A 22782-nucleotide genomic window follows, 5' to 3' on the forward strand; every position below is an offset into this window, starting at 1 on the left:
CGGACGTTAGGCGGGCCGTTCCTACCACCATGCCCCACAGCCTTTATGATTTTACAGTTTTATATTTTTACTGTAAATTATGAACAATCTATACATTGCCACAAAACTGCAAAAACCTATGGATGGATAGACAACAATATGGTTACTTATATCATGATGCTACAACATCAAGTGACACAGATGTGACAATCTTTCCTAGTGTTTTATATCATGCTTTTCTTAGAGGTTTTTTATATATTTTTATAGTATGCATTATTAATATTCTTTGATTATCTTATTATTTTACATGTATCACATCATTTTAACCCGTCTTGCAGGTACTTATTTTATCTGTTCAGGTAATATGTAATTGTTACGCTCTACTATGCACTTTATCATACAATCTCCTATATACATATATCACAATCCACCACTAGATGGCACTGCATCACTAAAATGAACTTGCCCTTAATCTTGCCCTATTCCAAAATGGCACCAGCAACTGCTAGTTGCATCTGCACATGTGCAGAATGACTCAGCACATTTACCAAGCACTGTGATTGGTCAATCAACCCCCAAACTAGTATAAATGAGCACTCCTGCAAGTGAGCCCTCACAGAGGTGCCTGGCTCTTCTACTGACCACATATGGTAAGTCCCAGCTGTCTTTCCTTATGATACCTTCATTTTTTTCCATTGCTTGTGAATTTTTGCATTGAGAATTCGGTTTTTGATTCGAGGTTTATCTTTGATTTTTACATTCTTTGCTTTTAGCTCAATATTGTTGTGAAAACATATAGAACTATATTTTAGCGCAAAGCGTCCAAAACAATAATTTTTATTCTAGCCCAAAAGATCTGTGTTTTTTTCGTGGATATGTGCAATGTACGCAAAAAACGCGCAAGTTAACGGGAATTTTTTTTCCCCCCAAAATTGTTTACTCGAAATTTGAATTCAACATTATTATTGCAAGATTTTATGTGAAAAGAATATTAACAGTTTTGCTCACAATTACCTTTTCCACTGTTTTTATCCCAATCACCCCCACTTTTTAATACCTATTTCACCTCTGATGTTTGATATTTATTTATAAATGTTATATACATTTTATTTTTATACAATTTAATGACTGTATGACTACACATGGGTTATGAGCCAATTATCTCTGTTTACAGCTATTGCTCCGTTATTGCCTGATGAAGTGGGATCAAACCTGCGAAACGTGTTGCATATTTGGAGTTCATAAATAAAACATATTGACTGTGTTTACTACAGTCGTTGTGTGTCTATTTGGAGGTGGTAAGTCCACCACTACCTCCTCTATTTACCAAGAATTTGGTTTTTAAGCTCATTTAGCTTCCTTTTATCCTTTTGGCGCCTCTGTTCTCCTGCATAATATTGAGTCCACCCTGGGTGGAGGGTTGAACCCCCTTTTTCTCATCTACAGAGAGCGACTTCTTATTCCTGAGTGGGGTCAGGAAAATCTCCCCACCTGCCTTTACAGTGGTTGCCTAATGGTAACCCTGGTTTGTGAGTATTAATATTTACTCTATCTAGTAACCATTTACCAGTACATATTACACTATTGGGGCTCTTGGTGTTCCTTGTTTTTATCTTATCTAGCAAGCAGCTAAACTGAGTGCTCAAGCACGCATTAACCATATATGCAAGATAAGAACATCTGATGGTAAATTGTCCTATGATCCAAACAAAATTCACCATGCCTTTCTTACTTATTATTCAATCCTTTACGGTGAACCACAACCTTATGATCCCCAATTACTAGATTCCCTACTTCACTCACTACACCTCCCTAAAATTTCGGAGGTACTAGAGAGGAGCTGAATGGGGAAATGACTTTAGCCGAAGTACTAAGGACCATAAAAGGACTTAAAGGAGTCATCAGGCCAAATATATTTAAAATAGGTGCTACTTACCGGGGGCTTCCTCCAGCCCCAAGCTCCCAGCACGTCCCTCGCCGCACCTCTGCCATCAGCTGTTCGCCACAGCTCCGTCCCCGGCAATGACGTCAGAGCGACGTCCAGGTCGCTCTGTACTGCTCCTCCTTGAGCGGCGCTGTCAATCACCGCCACGTGGGCCGGAGTAGACTGCGTAGGCGCAGTAAGCTCTGCGCCTGCGCAGTCCGCTCCGGCCCACGTGGCAGTGATTGACAGCGCTGATCGCGCGGGCGCAGTACAGAGCGACCTGGAGGTCGCTCTGACGTCATTGCCGGGGACGGAGCTGCGGCAAACGGCTGACGGCAGAGGTGCGGCGAACGGCTGTCGGCAGAGGTGCGGCGAACGGCTGTCGGCAGAGGTGCGGCGAACGGCTGTCGGCAGAGGTGCGGCGAACGGCTGTCGGCAGAGGTGCGGCGAATGGCTGTCGGCAGAGGTGCGGCGAGGGACATGCTTGGGGCTGGAGGAAGCCCCTGGTAAGTAGCCCCTATTTTATTATATTTGGCCTGATGACTCCTTTAAGCTAGGTCCCAGGCCCAGATGGGTTTATCCCACTACTACAAGAAATATCATACCATCATGTCCCCTTTTTAACTAAGTTCTACCAACATATTGCCACAAATCCCCCTGCCCCGCAAGAATTCCTTCAGGCACTTATACCTAAACCAAACAAGGGCTCTTTAAATATCAAGAACTACAGGCCTATTTCTCTACTAAACATAGATTATAAATTACTTACCTCTATTATGGCACGTAGACTCAGTAACTGCCTCCATGCCTTGATCCACAGAGATCAAGTTGGATTTGTCCCATACCGCCAAGCTTCTGAGAGTATTAGGAAAAACCTCAATTCATTATCCAACATGCTAACATCACTAAGCAGCCTTTAATGATGGTGTCATTTGAAATAGAGAAGGCTTTTGAAAGCCGCAACTGGCAATATAGGTTTCAGACCTTTACACATTTTGGCACTCACGGCACCTTTGCAAATATTATCTCATGCTTGTACTTGAACACTTCTCTATACGCAGGGGAGCACGCCAGGGCAGCCCCTTTTCCCGGCCTTATTCGTGTTGGCACTGGTACTTGCTCAAAGTATCTATTTAAATATTGACATTCAAGGTTATCACCTGCACAAAATTAAGCCGATGACCCATTAGTGTTGCTTATTACCCCTCGTGTAGCTTTTCCAAGCTTGTACATGATTCTGGATATTTATAAACTATTTTCAGGCCTGTCTCTTAACCTAGACAAATCCCAGGTAATATTTTGTAACTACTCCCTGCAAGATGCCAAAGGTATAGCAGGCTCCTTCAAAATTCAATATAAATCAATCTACCTCAAGTACCCAGGTATCAACCTATGCAATAACAGGCACGATATACAGCAATGGGATACGTATTTAATGTCATGGACGGGTAGATCCATGCTATAAAAATGACGCTCTTATCACGTCTATTTTCAAATTCTCCCTATCTCTAAAAACTACATTAATATGCACCTCCTCCAAAAAGATGTGTTTAAATATATACGGGCCCACAAGCGCCCACGCATCCCCGCCAAGGCAATGTGTTAGAATAAGCAGCTAGGGGGTCTTTCTGTCAAATATCTTATTGATATCTGCCTTAATTGATTATCAACTACTTAAAGAAGCCAGCCTAAAAGTCGTCATAATCAAGATTTGCCAGTAGTGAGTGCATAGCACACTATAAACAGAATATGTATAGGTTTAACAGGTTTACCTCTGGAAAAAATACGCAACTCTCATGATTATATTGATAAAAAAAATTATATATATATGCGTACATATATGACGCTACTTGGCGTATTATCGTAAGCAATCTACGTTTTTTCTAATCAAAATTACATCAATAACATTTTAATTACATCTTATGACCCATGGGTGTTCTTATGACATCTTTCTAGATCCGATACTCCTAACTGGGGGGAGGTAAACCAAAATATAACATGTTCTTATCCTATTCTAAAAATATGGCATGTTCTCTGGTACATCTTTAATTAAAGGGGAACTTCAGCCTAAACTTCAGCCTAAACAAACATACTGTCATCAAGTTACATTAGTTATGTAAATTAGAATAGATAGGTAATATAATATCTTACCCACCCTGTTTTAAAAGAACAGGCAAATGTTTGTGATTCATGGGGGCTGCCATCTTTGTCATGGGGGCAGCCATCTTTTTGGTTGAAAGGAGGTGGCAATGAGCAGGAGACACAGTTCCAACTATCCTGTGTCCTGATTACCCCTCCCAGCTACACATGCTAGGCTTCAAATGTCAAATTCAAAATGTAAAAAAAAAAATTGCACCAAAACAGCAGAACGAGAACAACAAAAGCAGAAATCCCATCATGCTTTGCACAGCATCAGGGGAAAAAAGCCTGGGCAGTTTTCTTCTGTGCAGCTAAAAATGAGGCTTGTATAAGAGAAACAAAGTTCTGATGCTGTGAAACTGTTAAAGAAACACAAAGCCTTTTCAGTCCTGCTGAGTCGATTTTTAGTCCGGATGTTCACTTTAACGGGGATTTCTCAACGCCCCCTGTGGTCACAGGTTGTAATGTCTTGATCACATGGCTTATTGTTATGGTTTTGTATTCATAACAAACAGCCATCTGTTTTAATACATGCTAAATTATATAGAAAGCAAACTTATTTACCTTAAAGCACAACCGAGGTGACGTGACATGATGAGATAGACAAGTGTATGTACAGTGCCAAGCACACAGATAACTAGGCTGTGTTCCTTTTTTTCCTTTCTCTGCCTGAAAAAGTTAAACCAGGTATGCAAGCGACAGTTTCTGCCCTGGTCAGGACCGGGTCGGACTGGGTCAGACTATAGCATAACCCTCACTGATAAAGATATTACAGCCATAAAACATTTTCCTGTCAGTAAATGGCTTCTGAGACCATGAAAGAGATAAAAAAGGGTCAGTAATGCATGGATTTGAGCTCTGACATACTTCATTAAAGGTGTCATTGAGCAGAGACACTGAAACAGTAAAAACTTAAAAACTAGATTTAAATATAAAATAAAACTGTGATATCTAAAAAAAAAGGTCATTTTTAAGATACTGAGGATAGATACAATTGTTTTTCTTATCAGTTTATTTTCACCTCGGATGTCCTTTAATATATTCTGTAGGTCTGCTATTGATCAACTCATTAATGAATAACTCTATGATCACTATACATGATTAATATATCAGCGTATAGCAGACTTAGCTTGTGCGGTGCATGTCTTTGATGGGCAATCCTTGCTAAGCAGGCATTACAGCCAGATCTTAATAAAGTCAGAACATTTCTCCAGCACCATCTTAATATAAACAATCTTGAACAGGGAACAGACAGACAGCTTACTGCAGAAAACGACACTGAGAGTTACTCTAACCAACAATCCAACTCTGATTAAAAAATAACTATGCTTATATTCATAAAATCTTGACATTCCCTCAAATAATTTGCTAAACATTTTACAACATATATTATCAACCTAGCACGATGGATATCATAATTTCTCTGCATTAATATGATTTTTCTGACTTTTCTGTCTGTAACTTTATTAAGTACTGCTATACCTCCCAATTAGCTCCTCTCCCCATGATATACGCAGGTCACCACCATACACCTCTGTGGGTCCTACTGGATATTGAGAGGCTACAACCCTTCTCTTGGATAGGAAATCTATGGTCCAAACTCTCTAATCCTGCAGAAATCAGAAAGGCATCCCCCCATTTCTGCTCATACTTTACTGCTCTGGAAGTGTTTGAGTCACACTCATGATCTACAGTGAAGCCCATCTTCTGACCGTGAATTATTAAAAAATCCTGACTTTAAACCTGGACTGGACCACCTTAGTTTTCTTTGGTGGAGAATTTCTAAATTAACGATATTAAGCAGATGAGGCACCTCTAGGAAGGTGCCTCCTCTGCAGCAAATAGCTGCACTTTAGCCTCAGGCAAATTTATCACTTTTTGCTCTCCCTCCCTAAACCACCGGAGAATCATAAAACTACCCAACTGGAGTGCATTTGTGCCCATGATCCTACCCTGTCATTGCCTTAAGCTCATTTTAATTTTCCTCCCCAAGATCACACATTAACATTTATGCAACACTGGGAGAAAGACCTTGACGTTTCATACATAGTTACATACATAGTTTTCCTCTCGTATGTTCAGTGGTTGTACTATGCTGAATCATTGTCAAAAGGGAGCTACCAAGCTGTAGAACTGGAAACTTCTTGAAAATTCCTCATAGTACATTCCTTGTTCTGGTATGAGTAAGCGAAATGATACCTGGAAATTCTCCTCTGTGTTTTAGGGGTTGCCAGGCGCCCGGCACCATAGAACACATTTGGTGGTCCTTTCTAGTAGCCTCTAGGTTCTGGTTCCAAATAGCTAGACTAATTTCACCCCTTTTTGAAACTCACCTCCAGAATGATTCTAAGATTTTACTACTTGGTTTTAAGCCAGACAAAACCAAACACCTAAAACACAGGCTGAGACACAGGATGAGACAACATTGTCTCATTTCTGCTGAAGTTTATCTGCTTCCCAATGGTAAAAACCCACTTTATGTGTTATGACAGTACAGGTAGTCCTCAGTTAACGAACGAGATAGGGAATGTAGGTTCGTTCTTAACCTGAATCTGTTCTTAAGTCGGAACAATGTGCTATCTCTATCCCCTGTACCGCCTCTGTGCCTCCAGTGTCCTCCTCTGTGTCACCTCTGCCCTTTGTGCCTGTTTATACAAGTGTAAAAGTTATTTTTTCTTTGATTTTTTTTTAAATCAATTTTATCAAAAACTACAAGTCCAATTTGAAAACAATGTTTGGCTTGTTCCCATGGAAACAGATAACCCATGCCGTTCTTATTGGCGGGTCGTTCGTAAGTCGGGGACTACCTGTACTCACTAGGTTAGATAAAAAGCACCTGTCTGAAAAAATAAATGCTGCTGTCACTGTGAACAAACTGTGAATTTTTTTTTAGAAAACTTGAGACCCATGGATCGAGCATAGAAGTGCACTTGAGACTGAGACGTGGTAGGCTTATTCCTGTATCCTTGACTAGGCTATAGCCTAGTTCCCTTTTCCACCCTTTAACAGACTTGGTTGGGGGAGCTGTGCATGGTATGATAGCTCTGAAACTGACAATTTCTTCTCTCTGGCAGAAAAGGTTCTCATTGATTCAAAGTTCCCTTTTATCATTCTTAATGAAATATACAAGACACTATTAGTGGAATATGATCATTTGACATGCACAAGTCTGTGTATTGCCTGTTTATGATTCTGCTGTACATGCCTTGTTGTTTAATTATAACTGTGGGATGTTACCCATGTGATTTGGATGTCTGATGATATTACTTTATTGTTCTCCTTTTTAAACAATAAAAATGACTTAAACTAAAGAGTCCACATGCAGATATCTCCAACTTCAATCTCAGGTTACAATGGTCGCCTCCCATTACATTGAGAATTAAACTTTCTATGCATATGAAAGATCTTTTTGTGCAACATCCCCTAGGCTTTGTTCACATCTAAAATTGAAATAGTTGACGCCAGCGGTTTGCGATTTTTTGCATGTTTTTTTTTAACGCCTCCCGGCATTCACCTGCGCGCTGTGTTTTTAGGCAGGCAGGCACAGCTAGCGAATGTGATGTGTATGGGTTGAAAGGTTAGCATAAGAATGCTCCTAGTAGTTCTGTACACTAAGCCCGCAATTATGTAATCATATTTTATATGCTGTAACTTGTACATATGTAAATAAACCCCTTTTATTTAACCCTTTGAGAAGACCTAAATTGTCTGGTCATTAATATAGAAATAAGTAATATAAGCTAGAGTACATTCTACATTTGGCAAACCAGATGGGACCCAAACCCACAATCCCTGGCTTAGGAAGCTAGTGCCTTATCCATTAGGCAGGGATTGTGGGTTCGAGTCCCATCTGGGGTGCCAAATCTAGAATGTACTCTAGCTTATATTACTTATTTCTATATTAATGACCAGACAATTGAGGTCGTCTCAAAGGGTTAAATAAAAGATTTATTTACATATGTACAAATTACAGCATATAAAATATGGATCAAGTCACGTTTTTGGGGTACACAAAAAAATACAGTTTATACTGATAAAATACAACACCATCAACTTCCATGGGTGGAGGGGGTGGGTCTTAACTATTATAATTAGCTGCAGATTTCCGCTGTAATACATGAAAAGAATTGACCCCTCTAATGGATCTGGGCAATTTAACCCTATAAGTTACCTGGTTAATTTTCTCCACTATTGGATATGGACCAATGAATTTGGGTCCCAACTTGGCAGATGGCTGGTGTAAAGGATTGTGACGGGTAGAGACCCAAACCAAATCTCCAGGCACAAATTCTTCAATAGTTCTGTGCACATCAGAAAACATTTTCTGGGTATTTACAGCATTCCAAATGTTATTCTGCACTTGTTTCCAAATGTGGTTACACCTTGAGGACCATTCCTCTAACTCAGGAAGATTGGAAAAGCCAGAAAGTGCATTGAATTTGGGATTAGAACCATAAATCTGAAAAGGAGACATCTTGGTGGAATTAGTAACCTGATTTTTCAAATCAAATTCAGCAAATGGCAGAAACTGCACCCAATCTTCTTCAGAATCAATTTATTTTCGCCAAGTAAGTTTGCACCTACAAGGAATTTGTCTTGGCAGTTGCTTAACAAACACAAACAAAAACAATACAAGGACAGACAGTGTGAATATTACAGGTTAAGAACATTGATAAGTATAGTGGCAGTAAGCAATGTGAGAATTGTTCATGCTTAGTTCTTTGCTGATTACTTTCAGTCCTAGCAGCTCTAACGTGGTTCAGCATTAAGTATGGCTACCGCTTGAGGAAAGAAGCTGTTCCTGTGTCTAGAGGTTTTGGTAGCGATTGACCGGAATCTTACTCCTGAAGGCATGCGCTGGAAGATGGAGTGAGCTGGGTGAGAGGGGTCAGAGGCAATTTTGGTCGCCCTCTTTCTGCACCTGCTAGCGTAAAGATCCTGCAGGGAAGGTAAGCTACAGCCAATTATCCTTTCCGCTGATCGGATGATGCGCTGCAGCCTCCCCTTTTCTAATGCTGAGCAGGAGCCGAACCATACAGTCATAGATGATGTTATGGTGGATTCGATGATTGCAGTGTAGAACTGCACCATTACATTTTGAGGTAGGCCAAACTTTTTCAGCTGCCGTAGATGGTACATTCTCTGTTGTGCTTTCTTGACAATAGTGGCAGTGTTGTTGTCCCATTTTAAGTCGTTTGAGATCGTGGACCCAAGAAACTTGAATGACTCCACTTGGGTTATTGTGGATCCATTTATGGTTAAGGGGAGGTGCTGGGGGGGAGATCTCCTAAAGTCTATTATCATCTCCATAGTTTTGAGAGCATTTAGTTCCAAGTTGTTGCTGCTGCAAGAGAGGAAGGCACTGGATGACTAACAAGGATATCATTAACAAGATCAGCATGATAAGGTTATACTCTGGAGAGAAATTTTGACTGCTTAACTGGAATCTCTCTGCCAGAGAAAGTTTAGAAACTCCTGATTGCATAGGTTCCTTGGCAGTGGTAGCAACGTTACTATTGTTGGAAGAAGCGGTCGCCGGAAGAGAGATCGTCATTGGCGAAGTTGTCTGACTCGCCTGTCAACCCTGATTGCCAGAGTAATAGCTTCTTCAAGAGAGGAAAGCACTGGATGACTAACAAGGATATCATTAACAATATCAGATAGTCCAAACAGAAACTGGTCCATGAGAGTGGAATTGTTTCATTTAGCGGAGACGGCCCATCTCCTGAATTCTGTAGCATACTCTTCAACAGTGCGACGTCCTTGCCGCAAATTTCTTAGTTTCTGAACTGCAGTAGAGGTAATATCAGGATCAGAGTACAAAACAGTCATGGCTTCAACTACCTAACACCATTTGGCGTCAGGTCCTGGAGCCGGCTACTGCAGGAGATCGCGCGCAGGGTGTGCGCGCATCTCCTGCTTGGGGGCGGAGCTCCGCCCCGCCTCCAGTCTCCGAGCGGCCATCTAATTAGCATGTACAGCGCTGCGATCTACAGCAGCGCTGTACTGGGGGGACAGCCGTGCGACTCGGCTGTCCCCCTGTGGGACACAGGAGCAATCCACTGTGATAGGCTGAAGCCTATCACAGCCGGTCGCTGTGATAGGCTGGCGGAGGGTGGGAAGGAAGATGGAAAAAAAAAAAAAAAAAAAAAAAAGACTATTTTTGATTACAAAAACACACACACATAAATGTTTACAATAAAATAAACAAACATGCTGGGGGCGATCAGACCCCACCAACAGAGAGCTCTGTTGGTGGGGGGTAAAGGGTGGGGGGATCACTCGTGTACTGTGTTGTGCGGCCCTGTAGCTTGGCCTTAAAGCTGCAGTGGCCATTTTCACAAAAAAGGCCTGGTCTTTAGGGGGGTTAATTACTGTGGTCCTCAAGTAGTTAAACAAGTTTTCTACTGAGGTCAAGGCTTCATGCTCAGGAGGTAGGCCATAGGCCCAAGACTGTGGATCCCTTTGCAACAGGGATATAACAAAGGACACTCTTTGAGATTCAGAACCAGAGGATTGAGAACGGACCTTGAAATATGACAGACAATTATTCATGAAATTACTTAATTGAGATCTAGCGCAAGAACATTTCTTTGGAATAGGCACTTTTGGATCCATAGGTGCTCTAAGTGGAGAAGCAGGAGGAGGTATAGCAAAAACAGGCAATTCAGCACGTGGTGTGGCATTGGCCAATTGAGTCAATTGTACCTGTTGAGCAGATACTTGTTCGGTGAGGACGTTTAAAGCCCCTGTGAGCAACAGTATTTGATTTTCAAATTCCTCCATGGTGGAGACCCCCTGTTAGTCTCCTTTTTGATTGGGGATATTCTGGCCCGTGATACTGTCAGGCTTGCCTGGTCAATTACTATAAGTAAGGCTGTATGCCCATATGACTGACCTATAGCCCAGCCCATAACACCTGCACAAAACTCCTACCTAATACAATTCTACAATACCCTGCAGGCAGATGTAGCATACAGGCTGACAGATAGTATTCACCAACAAAGCATAAGCACATAAGTATAAGCACAGTCAACTCAGATATATAGTCACCTGAGGCTTGGAGGAAATCCAGATGATAGCCAGGTATTGACAGGCTGGGGATGATAGGTTGTAGGCAGTTCAGACACTAAACAGATAGCATAGTCAATCCAAGTTAGGCCAGGCAGAGTTCATGGGAAAAACCTTAAAACGTGCAGGGGTCGATCCAGGCGGCAGTCAGGGATATCCAGAAACAAGCAGAGTCGGCAACGAGTAATCCAATTGGAGAGCATGGTCAGGAACAAGCAGGGGTCGGCAACAGGAGATCAATCTGGAAATAAACTTGGTCAAGGTACAGACTAGCAGCTGTGAGCGCAGTCTCAGCAACAAGCCAAGCAGAGGCCATCACGGGTGATAACTGAGTGCGCTCACCTTTCATTTATAGAAGGACTAACCAATCAGAAAGTAAGGAATCCAAAAAGAACCAATCAGAGACAGTGTGTCAGCCGAGAGGCTGACACACACAGTGCATATGTCATTACTTGCGGCGGCGGAGCGCGTACTGAGAGCACGTCCGCCGCTTATCCAAAGGGAGTCGGGCGCCGTGCGCTCCAGTGATGTCAGAGAGCCGCCGAGACCCAGAGGCTTGCTCCTCAGTGTGGGTCTCGGCGTTCCGCTGCCAAGAGCGGCGAGGATTTCTTACATGCACATTCCTTGCAACAGGACATGTCTATGCAGCACTACATTACTAATATAGGTTGTGAAAGTGCACTATCCAGAAAATAGTTTTGGATACCTGACAAAGATCTGGCTGGTTCTGCAACTGTTCCAATTTCACATCCCTGGATCAGGCCCTTGGCCTAACACCCAGTCACCTGCCTATTCCTGCACCTTTATTTGTGATGAGGCATTCGCCCTTTCAGATAATGTCTTGAGGCCTTTTCACAAAGAGCCATGGCAGCAGGAATAAAACTTTTTTTGCCAATAAGCAAAGCCAGTAAAGTGAGGGAATGCACCTTTGGCATCCTAGTTAAAGGATACTCGAAGTGACATGATGAGATAGACATGGGTATGTACAGTGCCACGCACACTGTACTAACTATAACTATGCTGTGTTCCTTTTTTTCTTTATTTGCCTGAAAGAGTTAAATATCAGGTATGTAAGTGGCTGGCTCAGTCCTGACAGGAAGTGACTACAGTGTGACCCTCACTGATAAGAAATTCCCCTTTTTATCTCTTTCTTGCTCTCAGAAGCCATTTTTTGCTAGGTAAGTGTTTTATAGCTAAAATTTCTTATCAGTGAGGACCACACTGTAGTCACTTCCTGTCTAAGTCAGGACTGAGTCGGCCACTTACATACCTGATATTTATCTCTTTCAGACAGAGAAAGAAAAAAAAAGAACACAGCATAGTTATTTGTGTGCTAGGCACTGTACATACACATGTTTATCTCATCATGTCACTTCGGGTATCCTTTAACAAGTGTGCCTTTTACCACACTGCCATGCAAATGATTCAAACAAATGCAGGGACTGCTGTGAGGCCTACCTGCCTCCTACATATCTATGTGTGAACTATGGAAGGAAATATACTTGACGAGGGTATCATCCCTCCCACATTTTAAAACTGTGGTCGTACTATGTTAAGAAGAAACCAGAGTGCACTAATTATTATAGAGCACATGGCTCAATATCTCATCACTCCAGGGAGTGGTATACAACTTTTAAAATCATTAGTAGCATTAGGCATTTCCATTTTACAAATAAATTGGTATTTTATTATTTGAGATCTTTCCACAATTTATATTTAATAAATATATGCTTCAAAAACACACATTTCTTTTTTAAAACTATTATTCACAAAAATATACTCCATACATTTGTGGTTTGTTCCTAAAAATTACATTAGAAAAAGCATTGATGGTAAAAACACAGCATCAGTAGACCCATATGTCTGTGTTTATTTGAGGCCTACTTTAGTAGTTCTGCATATTACAAACCAAACAGTATTGCCTTCTTCATTGCAGAACATAGCATTACATGGGTAAACTACACAAATAACACACTGATGCAAGCAAAAAACAGATTAATGTCAGCATAAAAGTCAACTTACTTTTATCTGCTTTTAGTTTTATCTGCAATTTCGTCCCATACATCCTCACAAAAGTATGCAGCTATCTCAGCCCACACCAGGATGCTTCTTGTCATACAATTCCGGGTGGTCCTGTATTTTTGTAATTAGCTCCTCGGAATTTAACCAGCTCCTGCAACTCCATCTTCGGGGTTTTTGCACCATTAGCCCTCTGTGCAAACAGGTGCAGGCTGACCAGGACAGACTTCACATTTAAATAGCCACGTAAGAAAAAGTGCGTACTCAATCGCTGCATAAAGCAATTTTGTAAGCATTTTGCGCTTTTCCTATACCTTCCATTGTAACAAAATCATCCTAAAAATAGTACAGGCAGCGCTTTGCTGAGCGGAAAGCAGACGAAACGCGCTGATATGAACTATCCCATAAGGATTCATTGCACAAGCGTTTTTAGGGCAATTTTGAAAATCGTCTGTGCTAAAAAAAGGCGAAAAACGCCCTACATGTGAACAAGCCCAACTTCTGCTGAAAAAGTTAGTCTCATGGTTTGGCAGGGCAGGGATGATTAAGATGAGCTTATTATTTTGGTTCTCTACTTGCTGCATACCATTCCAGTCAATCTTTCGAAAGAATATCTCAAGCAAATACAAGACCTGATTTCTACTCTTTTGTGGGCTAAACTGAAGCTTCCATGAAAAAGGGCAGTTACAAATAGTGCAAGAGCTATGGCAGATTTGCCCCCACCAACTGTAATGCTGGGGGGTCATACTTTCTGACCACCCAGCACAACAAGGCTAAGAGCTGGATAATGAAAGAGGCTACACAGGCTGCCCAGAGCAACTGCAGGTCTGGGCTTCTGATAAGACGCAATGGCAGCGCAGTGCGATGTTGCGCTGCTCTTGCGATAGCAAACATTCAGACAGATACAAGACAGACTTGAGTGAGGTAGGCAATAGCAACCGCAGCAATGGCTACCTCGCAAGGACAGGACTAGGAGAACAGAGGCTGACAGAATGAATGCTTGCTAATCTAGTCACTGCCTCAGTGACAGCAAGCATTCACAAAGACAAGAGTGAGGTAACCAATAGCAACTGCAGCAATGGCTACCTCGCAAGGACAGGACTATGCCTGCTAAGCATGGGTGATCACGCTAAGCGCAACCTACCGAAACGTGCTAAAAACTGACTAGCTCAACACAGGATATCAACAGTTCGAGTATGTATACATCAGCGGCACTGATAAATCACCGTAACACGAATACAAGGAAAATAACAAACGCTGACTAGAATATGTATATATTGGTGATGAACCAATATTTAACATAAGCAAGGAGACTAGCCAGATCTGGACTGGAGCAATACAGCGAACCAACTAGGCAACACAAACAACACAAATTCTCTGCACCAGAAGGAGCACACACACGTCCCCGTGGGAAACATACAATCGCAGCTCCACAAGACAACCGAACCAGAAAGCAACAAGAAAAGGAACATACTTCACAGTATCAAAGGACCCAGTAACAGCTAGACAGAGCTGAAACTATGACGGGCCAGGTCTAAAAGGGGAGGCAGACTTTTATGCTGGCACCAGCCAATGGATGCAAGCATGCAAATCTCCACACAGCTGAATGGTAATCATTCAATCCTGAGCCAGCTTGATTACCATTTGCTAGCTGAAAGACTATAATAACAAATGCATGCAGTGCTATGCAAGAACATGCATGCAGAAAATCCAGGGATATCTGGCTTGCAGCTCAGCTGTAGTAAGCCATTGGTGGAATGATGACAGCATTCTGAGCTGCCCAGAACTGCAGAGCAATTGCAAACGACAATGTGACTCACTGCGAATGCACAACCGAATGCAGGCCGACAACCCAGAACTGTCCATTTGCGGCTCCACCGCAATGGATAGAGCACGCCACAGGAGGAATCCTTACACCAACATACTAAACATATCACCAAGCTTGCATACTTCATTGACTGATTGATTGGAACAAACCGAGCAATTAAGGATTTGGTCAACAGAGAATGCATTTTAACAAAACCAGCACTTTTATAGGTGGATATGGTGTAATAAATGATATAGTGTTTCTGAAATTCATAATCTGTTGATTGCATATACATTCAAGACCTTTTCAGAGTTATCAAGAAGGCATAAAATCTCCTCTCTTCTAGGTCCTGGTTTAGAAAGATTTTCTACGTTTTTAGCCTAGATGCAGATCAGGTTACCCTATCCAATCTATTAGAAGAGACTACTTTTAACCACTTCCCAACTGAGGGGTTTTACCCCCTGACCACCAGAGCAATTTTCACCTTTCAGCGCTCCTTCCATTCATTCGTCTATAATTTTATCATTACTTATCGCAATGAAATGAACTATATCTTGTTTTTTCGCCACCAATTAGGCTTTCTTTAGGTGGGACATTATGCCAAGAATAATTTTATTCTAAATGTGTTTTAATGGAAAAATAGGAAAAAATGTGGGAAATTTTTATTATTTTTCAGTTTTCGGCCTTTATAGTTTTTAAATAATGCATGCTACTGTAATTAAAACCCATTAAATGTATATGCCTATTTATCCCGGTTATAAAACTGTTTAAATTATGTCCCTATCACAATGTTTGCCGCCAATATTTTAGTTGGAAATAAAGGTGTATTTTTTTCAGTTTTGCGTCCATCCAGAATTACAAGCCCATAGTTTATAAAGTAACAGTGTTATACCCTCTTGACATAAATATTTAAAAAGTTCAGTCCCTAAGGTAACTATTTATGTATTTTTTTTAAATTGTAAATTTTGTATTTTATTTTTTTAATTACAAAAAAAAATAAAATTGGGGAGTGTGGGAGGTAAGGAGTTAATTTTTTGTGTAAAACAAGTTTATTTGTGTGTAAAAAATGGTTAGGGTGTAGTTTTACTATTTGGCCACAAGATGGCAACATTACCAATTTGTTTCATGCGACCTGCAAGCGTCCTTCCGGACGCTTGCAGGAAGTAGAAAGAGGCTGGGACTTTGTTATTTTTTCACAATAATCGCGCTGCTCAGCCGAGCGGCAGCAGATCATTGCGGGGCTTAGATCAACGAACGGGAATGGATTTTCCCATTCGTTGATCTCTGGGCGAGCGGGCGGCGGCGTGTTTACTAGCGGCGGGCGGCGTGTTTACGAGCGGGAGCGCGGACAGCGGCGGGAGTGCGCAGAGTACGGATTTCTCCGTCCCTGGGGGTGAAAGGATGGAAAAAGGGGCGGAGAAATCCGTACGCGCGGGGGTAAAGTGGTTAATAAAAAACTTATAAAAAGTTCCCATTAAAATATCATGGTGGGTCTATCTACAAGTGAATTTTTTTGCGAAGGAAAAAAAAAAAAACTACGCGTGTGTAACCCGAGCACTTACCACTGTTAAGGGGAAACCTCTGGATTCTGCTGGCCAGGTCCCTTTTTTTCATCACTGTTGTGCTTCCCTCTGTTTATGAGTGTAACGGTACTGCTTTGGTGCCAGGAGAATTACCACCTGCGAAGTAGCACAGAGCTGCTCATGCAGGGAGGAAAAAGCCATGCACAAGTGGCTCCGAGCTACTTCACAGGCGGTACTTTGCACCTATGCAGTGCCGCCACGCTTGTGCAGAGGGTAGCGCAGCTGCGAGCAATATTCAGCATTAAGTTCGAACATCTTCCAAGGCTCTCAGTGCAGGAAACAAGAAGCAAAATCGACACACTAACCAAGATAAATAGTATACCAGGGAAATAAAACATCAAACACTAAGTCCGTGAGGACAGGCCCTTTAGGTATGAGGAGCACAAGCAATTCGCTTGATAAATATACATAAGATATACTATATATCAATACAATAGGTGCACTGAATCTAGTGACACCTAAGTAAGGCAATGCAAATGATTGAAGAACACCTGACTTCTAATGGAGGTCTTTGCTTATCCCCCCTACACTTGATTGTCTCAGTGTGGTGTACATATTCCACAGAGTGGTCAGCATATAAACCTTACTGACTAGGATATGTATGTACTACATTGCTTCCAGGTGTACTTGGATTAGTGTACACAGGGGACCATCCTAAGTCAGGGTACATTCCATATCCCAATACACAGACTGGGAGGCATACAGAAAGGTGCTAGGTGCTATATACAAAAGTGCTGCAGTATGAATCCTGACATGTTTCACCATACGGCTTTATCAAAGAGTGCTATACATGGATATACAGGAACCAAGAGGCGATTAGAAGATCGGGGAAGCCTCTTGGCTATACAGCATAAAGGAGTGCTGTGGACCTTACGTACTTTAGGCCTGGCTCAGCCTAGGCAGCCGGTGCTCAATCATGTGGGTCACCAATCTACACAGACATAACACAATAAATAGGAAGGAGACTCTAAATTAGCTCAAAACGTGCATTTATCAAATTTTCATCAGTAACGCAACATGTTTCAGGGTGAAACCTGATGAAGGGGGACTTTCAGAGGAATATCCAGAGAATTCCCCTCTACAAATGTAATTAACCAACTTTTTTTCACTTCAGGTATGCTGAAAGGTCTTACTATTTTTTATTTATGTAAAGCCACAACACTATGCAGATGGGAGGAACAAGGAGAAATAAGTTATAATCAGGAACAACAACCCTCATTTAAGGACGTTTGTTCGAACTACATAACTTACAATATTGTCATACTGTTTGTTAAAAACAGAAAAAAAACAAATACATTTTTATGAGAAAGAACAGGTGACATTTTAAATAAGTAAAAGTACCTGATTATATAGACAACTGTTTAACCAGCCCTGTTCAAAATGTATCTGTAGTAAACTGAATCTCATTAATAAAACAGAAATTAACATTTGTCTCCATAATGTGCCAATGCATTAACCACTTCAGCCTATCTGGACGGATGTACTCATCCAGATAGGCTGCACTAACTGCCGCTGGCCCCACGCGTGCTCCCGTCACCTTCCTTTACCCCAGAGATCAATGAATGCGAACACAGTTCCCATTCATTGATCTAAGCCCCGGTATGAAAGACCGATGGCTTTTCTGAAAAGCCGCAATCTTTCTAAGTTTTACGTCCTCCCTTCACTTCCTGTAAGCGACAGTGCACGCTTCCAGGATGAAAAACAAAAAAATGACTGAGGCCATCATGTGGCCAAACAGTAAAACTACATCTACATACATTTTTAAACTATACACAATCAATTACATTTAAAATGATCGGTTTACCTCCCCACTCCCAAAAAAACTCAAATAAAAATTTTAATAAAAAAAAAAATATATAAATCACAATAAATAAAAAAAAAAAAAAATCACAACAACATAGTTACCTAAGGGTCTAAACTTTTTTAACATGCATGTCAAGAGAGTAAATTACTATTATTTTTTAAATTATAAGCTTGTAAATAGTGATGGACGCAGATTGAAAAAATGCACTTTTATTTCCAAATAAAATATTAGAGCCATACATTGTGATAGGGACATAATGTAAATGGTGTAATAACTGGGACGAATTGGCAAATAAAATACATGGGTTTTAATTATGGTAGCATGTATTATTTTAAAGCTACAATGTCCGAAACCTGAGAAATAATTTTTTTCCATTTTTTTTTCTTAATATTCCCGTTAAAATGCATTTAGAAAACAATAATTCTTAGCAAAATGTACCACCCAAAGAAAGCCTAATTGGTGGCGGAAAAAACAAGATATGATTTATTCATTGTGATGTGTAGTGATAAAGTTATTGGCGAATGAATGGGAGGTGAAAGTTGCTCGGATGCATAAAGTGAAACAACACTGAAGGCTGAAGTGGTTAAACTATGTACGAGCTCTGTTGTCTCATAAATACTTTCAAGGAAAGTGTACTGCAGTGGAGGAGAAAACTCAGGAGTCATGGGGACTTGTATGGCGGATATCTCAACAACCCAATAGAGGACTGCCTTCCAAAACTCATGTAAAGCTGTAGCTCTCTTGTCTCTGATTGGCCTGTGCACCTCGGCCATATCTACAGCAACATAACAATAACATATGTATTGCACTGTCCATATTTTGATTTTACTGATTTTTCTATAGTTAAAAAAAAAAAAAAAAAAAAAAAAAGATAAATCCTTCTTAGTATTTTGCATTTTGACTGTGTCTATCGTGAAGCAAATCCTGGCATAATTTCCTCCCTTACTCTAGCTGTGTATCATTGCCACACTCCTTCAAATCTTCAGACAGTCCCGACCAGCTCTGCAGTAGAAAGTGCATTGTCTCAGCATGAGAAATATCGGCCAGAGAGGAACAGAGGTGTGGAAAGAGAAAACTGGAGGGAAAGAGGCTTCAGCCAATCAGGCTGTATTAGTTATGTCTGAGGGGAAAGTAAAGAAGAAAAAAAAAGAAAACCCAGCATGCCCTGCAACTTCCTTTGTGCATCAGATTTACTAAATAAGAGCCAGGGAAACTGGGGAATATTTTATAGAGAAGAAAAGTAAGAGTGATGTTTACATTTTGTATTGCCTGGTTAGCATCTTAATTATTTGTTTACCAGATAAAAATAAATAATTTATTTTTGATTCTATGTCTGACAGTTACACTTTAAATGTAGCATTGAGCACCATTGTTGACAATCCTAATGAGTGTTCATGCTGTTTGTCAACACTTCCAAAATGTAGTATACAGAGGACCTTTTAATTAGTTTCAATCATACCCATTCACACCAATGTGGGACAATGCTGGATGCTGAAAACAGCACTGCATGATGCATTTTGAATTGTGTACCAAGCAGTATTACAGATTGTATAGTGGAAAATCTATGCGATTCACATATTTTACTTTAAAAGAAATGTAAAGTGGGAGGAATACATAAGGAACAATTGTAGTCTTCCTTTTCAAATAAAGATAAGAGATTAGAAAAACAATCAAGCAAATGGCTATTTTTCTTTGAAGTGAGAGGAATACCATCTCACTTTTTATTTTCCATTTATGCAGTCTTTGCTTCATTCAGGAACATACCGAATGAGGTCCGATGAGATCAGCAGTCATGGAAAGGGAAGTGACCAGAATTGTGGCAGATCCAGAACCCAAAATTATAGCAGCTCCATAGACTGCTACTCCAAGCTCAGAATCCAGTGCCACCCAAGCCGAAAAAGCTGCAATGCCTAAAAGACCTATAAAGTAGGTAAGCTGGAAGACATAAGAGAAATGATGAGCAGAATAAAAAACAACAACTTTAAACTACAAAAAAAAAAAGAGAAGGTTTGCAAAGAGCACTCACATTGCGTCCTATCCACTTGTTAACTGGTTTCATGACAAATGAAGAAACAAAACCACTCATGTACATAACTAATGGAATGGTGGCGATATAATTCTGTGAAGAAAAAAAAACACAACAGAACATAGATACATTAGCTATAGTATTGCACGCATGTGCACATATAGGTGATTTAGTAAAGCAATGATGTGCAGAACAATGACATAGAGAATAAAAGGGATTGTATGTAGCAGCACCACTGTGTGAGTTGGGCATCGGGTGATGCTGATAGGAAAAATATTCATAATGTATATTACCGCTATTTTACTACCAACTAACCTGGCCTCCATTCTCACACTAATCCTCCCAGTCCTAATGCCTAACACTACCCCCTCTTCTAAAGGCTCAACACTAATCCCCCTCCTAGTGCCTGATATTGGGAATATACCATACAATTTTCTGTTAGATTTTCCTGCCAGATAGATAAATTCCAACATGTTGGAAATTATCTATCTAACCATCTATCTGCCTAGCAATTAGGCATTGTTCTACTCAGCAGGAGATAACCAGAAGACATTGCACCAGAGATAATGACCAGTCTCTACAGAAAATAATTCTAACTGAAGAATCTAAAGGTGGCCATACACTGGTCGACTTGCCATTAGTGTTGGGCGAACACCTGGATGTTCGGGTTTGGGTCCGTTCGCCGAACATGGGCCAGATGTTCGGCATGTTCGGCCCGAACCCCGAACTCCCCGAACATCCCGCTTTTGGGGGCCCTATGGGGTCGCAGGCATAAGGGGGGAGCATGCCCCGGTCACGGGGGGGGGGGGTCGGAAATAACCCCCCACCCCCTCCGCTAGCGCTCCCCCCTCTGCCCGCTTCCCCATACAAACATTTTCCGTAAAGTTCAATAGTACCTTCAGTGGCTGGCCTGGCTGGCACTGTGGTGTGTTGTGAGTGAGGAGGAGGAGGAGTCCGAGTAGGACGCGTTGAGGTCGGGCAGCGGGCGGTTCAGCGGTAGTACCCTTGTGGTACTTTCGCCCTTTCTCTGACCTCACGTCCTCTGCATACGAGGGTACGCGTGACGCGTACCCTCGTATGCGTCATCACGTAGGTGTTTAAAAAGGTGACAACGTCGACTTGTTTCGGAGTAACCTTCTTCAGGCCTTCACAAACAATTGTAATCTGTAATATACAGGAAAAAAATTGGAACGGGTACCATCTGGACAAAATCAAGCCAGGAAACACCACTTAGACTAACATTGGACACAGCACACAGGCAAGATGCATTCGCTTGAAGATTTGTGAACTCTGTTTTTACAAAATAAGTTTTTGATACATTAAACTAAGATCATCTTGAAACTTTTTTGTCTCTTCAAAAATATTTTTTTTACTATATATCCTTGTACTCATATGGCTCCTTAACAGAAGAATCTAAAAGAAAATTGTATGGTGTATTCCCAGCATAATACTAATCTCCCCCTGCACAGTACCACAAAGCCACTCACATACATGTTTTCCTACATAATCCCATCGCTCCAATAACCATTATTTGTAGCCGATTATCTACAAACAGATGATGGGCAGCAACAATTATTCCCAATGTAATAGCCGATCGACTACTATATTCATTAGGCATCTGATTACCAATAATTTACACTGGCGTCTATTAGATGTCTGCCAATCCTGCACCCAAACAACCTGATCCGATAAAAAATCCTTAAAGGGAACCTAAACTGAGAAGGATATGCATTCTTCCTTTTTAAATAATACCAGTTGCCTGACTCGCCTGCTGATCCTGTGTCTCCCACACAATTACACCCCAAGCCTTAAAGGCTGACTAGAGGCAGGATGGATCCATGCTTTCTTAATGTAACTACTAAATGTATCGTTGCTTTAAACTACCATTGAAACATATCTTTATTGCGTGCAAATGTGTTTGGGCTGGGGATTCCGTGACCGGGCCTCTAGGTTGTGTTTTCCCCCCTGGCCAAATAGTCCCAGTCCTCCCCTGAGCAGGACTGACAAACAACTGGTATTGTTTAACCACTTGAGGACCGTGAGCTTTACCCCCTTTAAGGACCAGGCACTTTTTTTTCCATTCAGACCACTGCAGCTTTCACGGTTTATTGCTCGCTCATACAACCTACCACCTAAATGAATTTTGGCTCCTTTTCTTGTCACTAATAAAGCTTTCTTTTGGTGCTATTTGATTGCTCCTGCGATTTTTACTTTTTATTATATTCATCAAAAAAAGACATGAATTTTGGCAAAAAAATGATTTTTTTAACTTTCTGTGCTGACATTTTTCAAATAAAGTAAAATTTCTGTATACATGCAGCACGAAAAATGTGGACAAACATGTTTTTGATAAAAAAAAAAAACCCATTCAGCCTATATTTATTGGTTTGGGTAAAAGTTATAGCGTTTACAAACTATGGTGCAAAAAGT

At 41.0% G+C, this 22782-nt stretch overlaps 1 protein-coding gene across 4 annotated transcripts in view; it reads right to left on the reverse strand.

The window, feature by feature from the left end:
- The window catches only part of MFSD12 (major facilitator superfamily domain containing 12), a 477174-nt gene that overhangs the window by 200906 nt on the left and 253486 nt on the right, over positions 1 to 22782 (reverse strand). For 3 of the 4 annotated variants that reach the window (XM_068271172.1, XM_068271175.1, XM_068271173.1), the window contains exons 6-7: positions 20353 to 20445; positions 20091 to 20261 (exon numbers count right to left, since the gene is read on the reverse strand). The exons of the other annotated variant lie outside the window; for it this stretch is intronic. In XM_068271172.1, coding sequence (XP_068127273.1) covers positions 20091 to 20261; positions 20353 to 20445 — 264 coding nt within the window. The remainder of the gene's footprint in view (positions 1 to 20090; positions 20262 to 20352; positions 20446 to 22782) is intronic. 4 annotated transcript variants of the gene reach the window in all.

The sequence above is a fragment of the Hyperolius riggenbachi genome, chromosome 1 (genome assembly GCF_040937935.1).
Source record: "Hyperolius riggenbachi isolate aHypRig1 chromosome 1, aHypRig1.pri, whole genome shotgun sequence".
NCBI classification, from domain to species: domain Eukaryota; kingdom Metazoa; phylum Chordata; class Amphibia; order Anura; family Hyperoliidae; genus Hyperolius; species Hyperolius riggenbachi.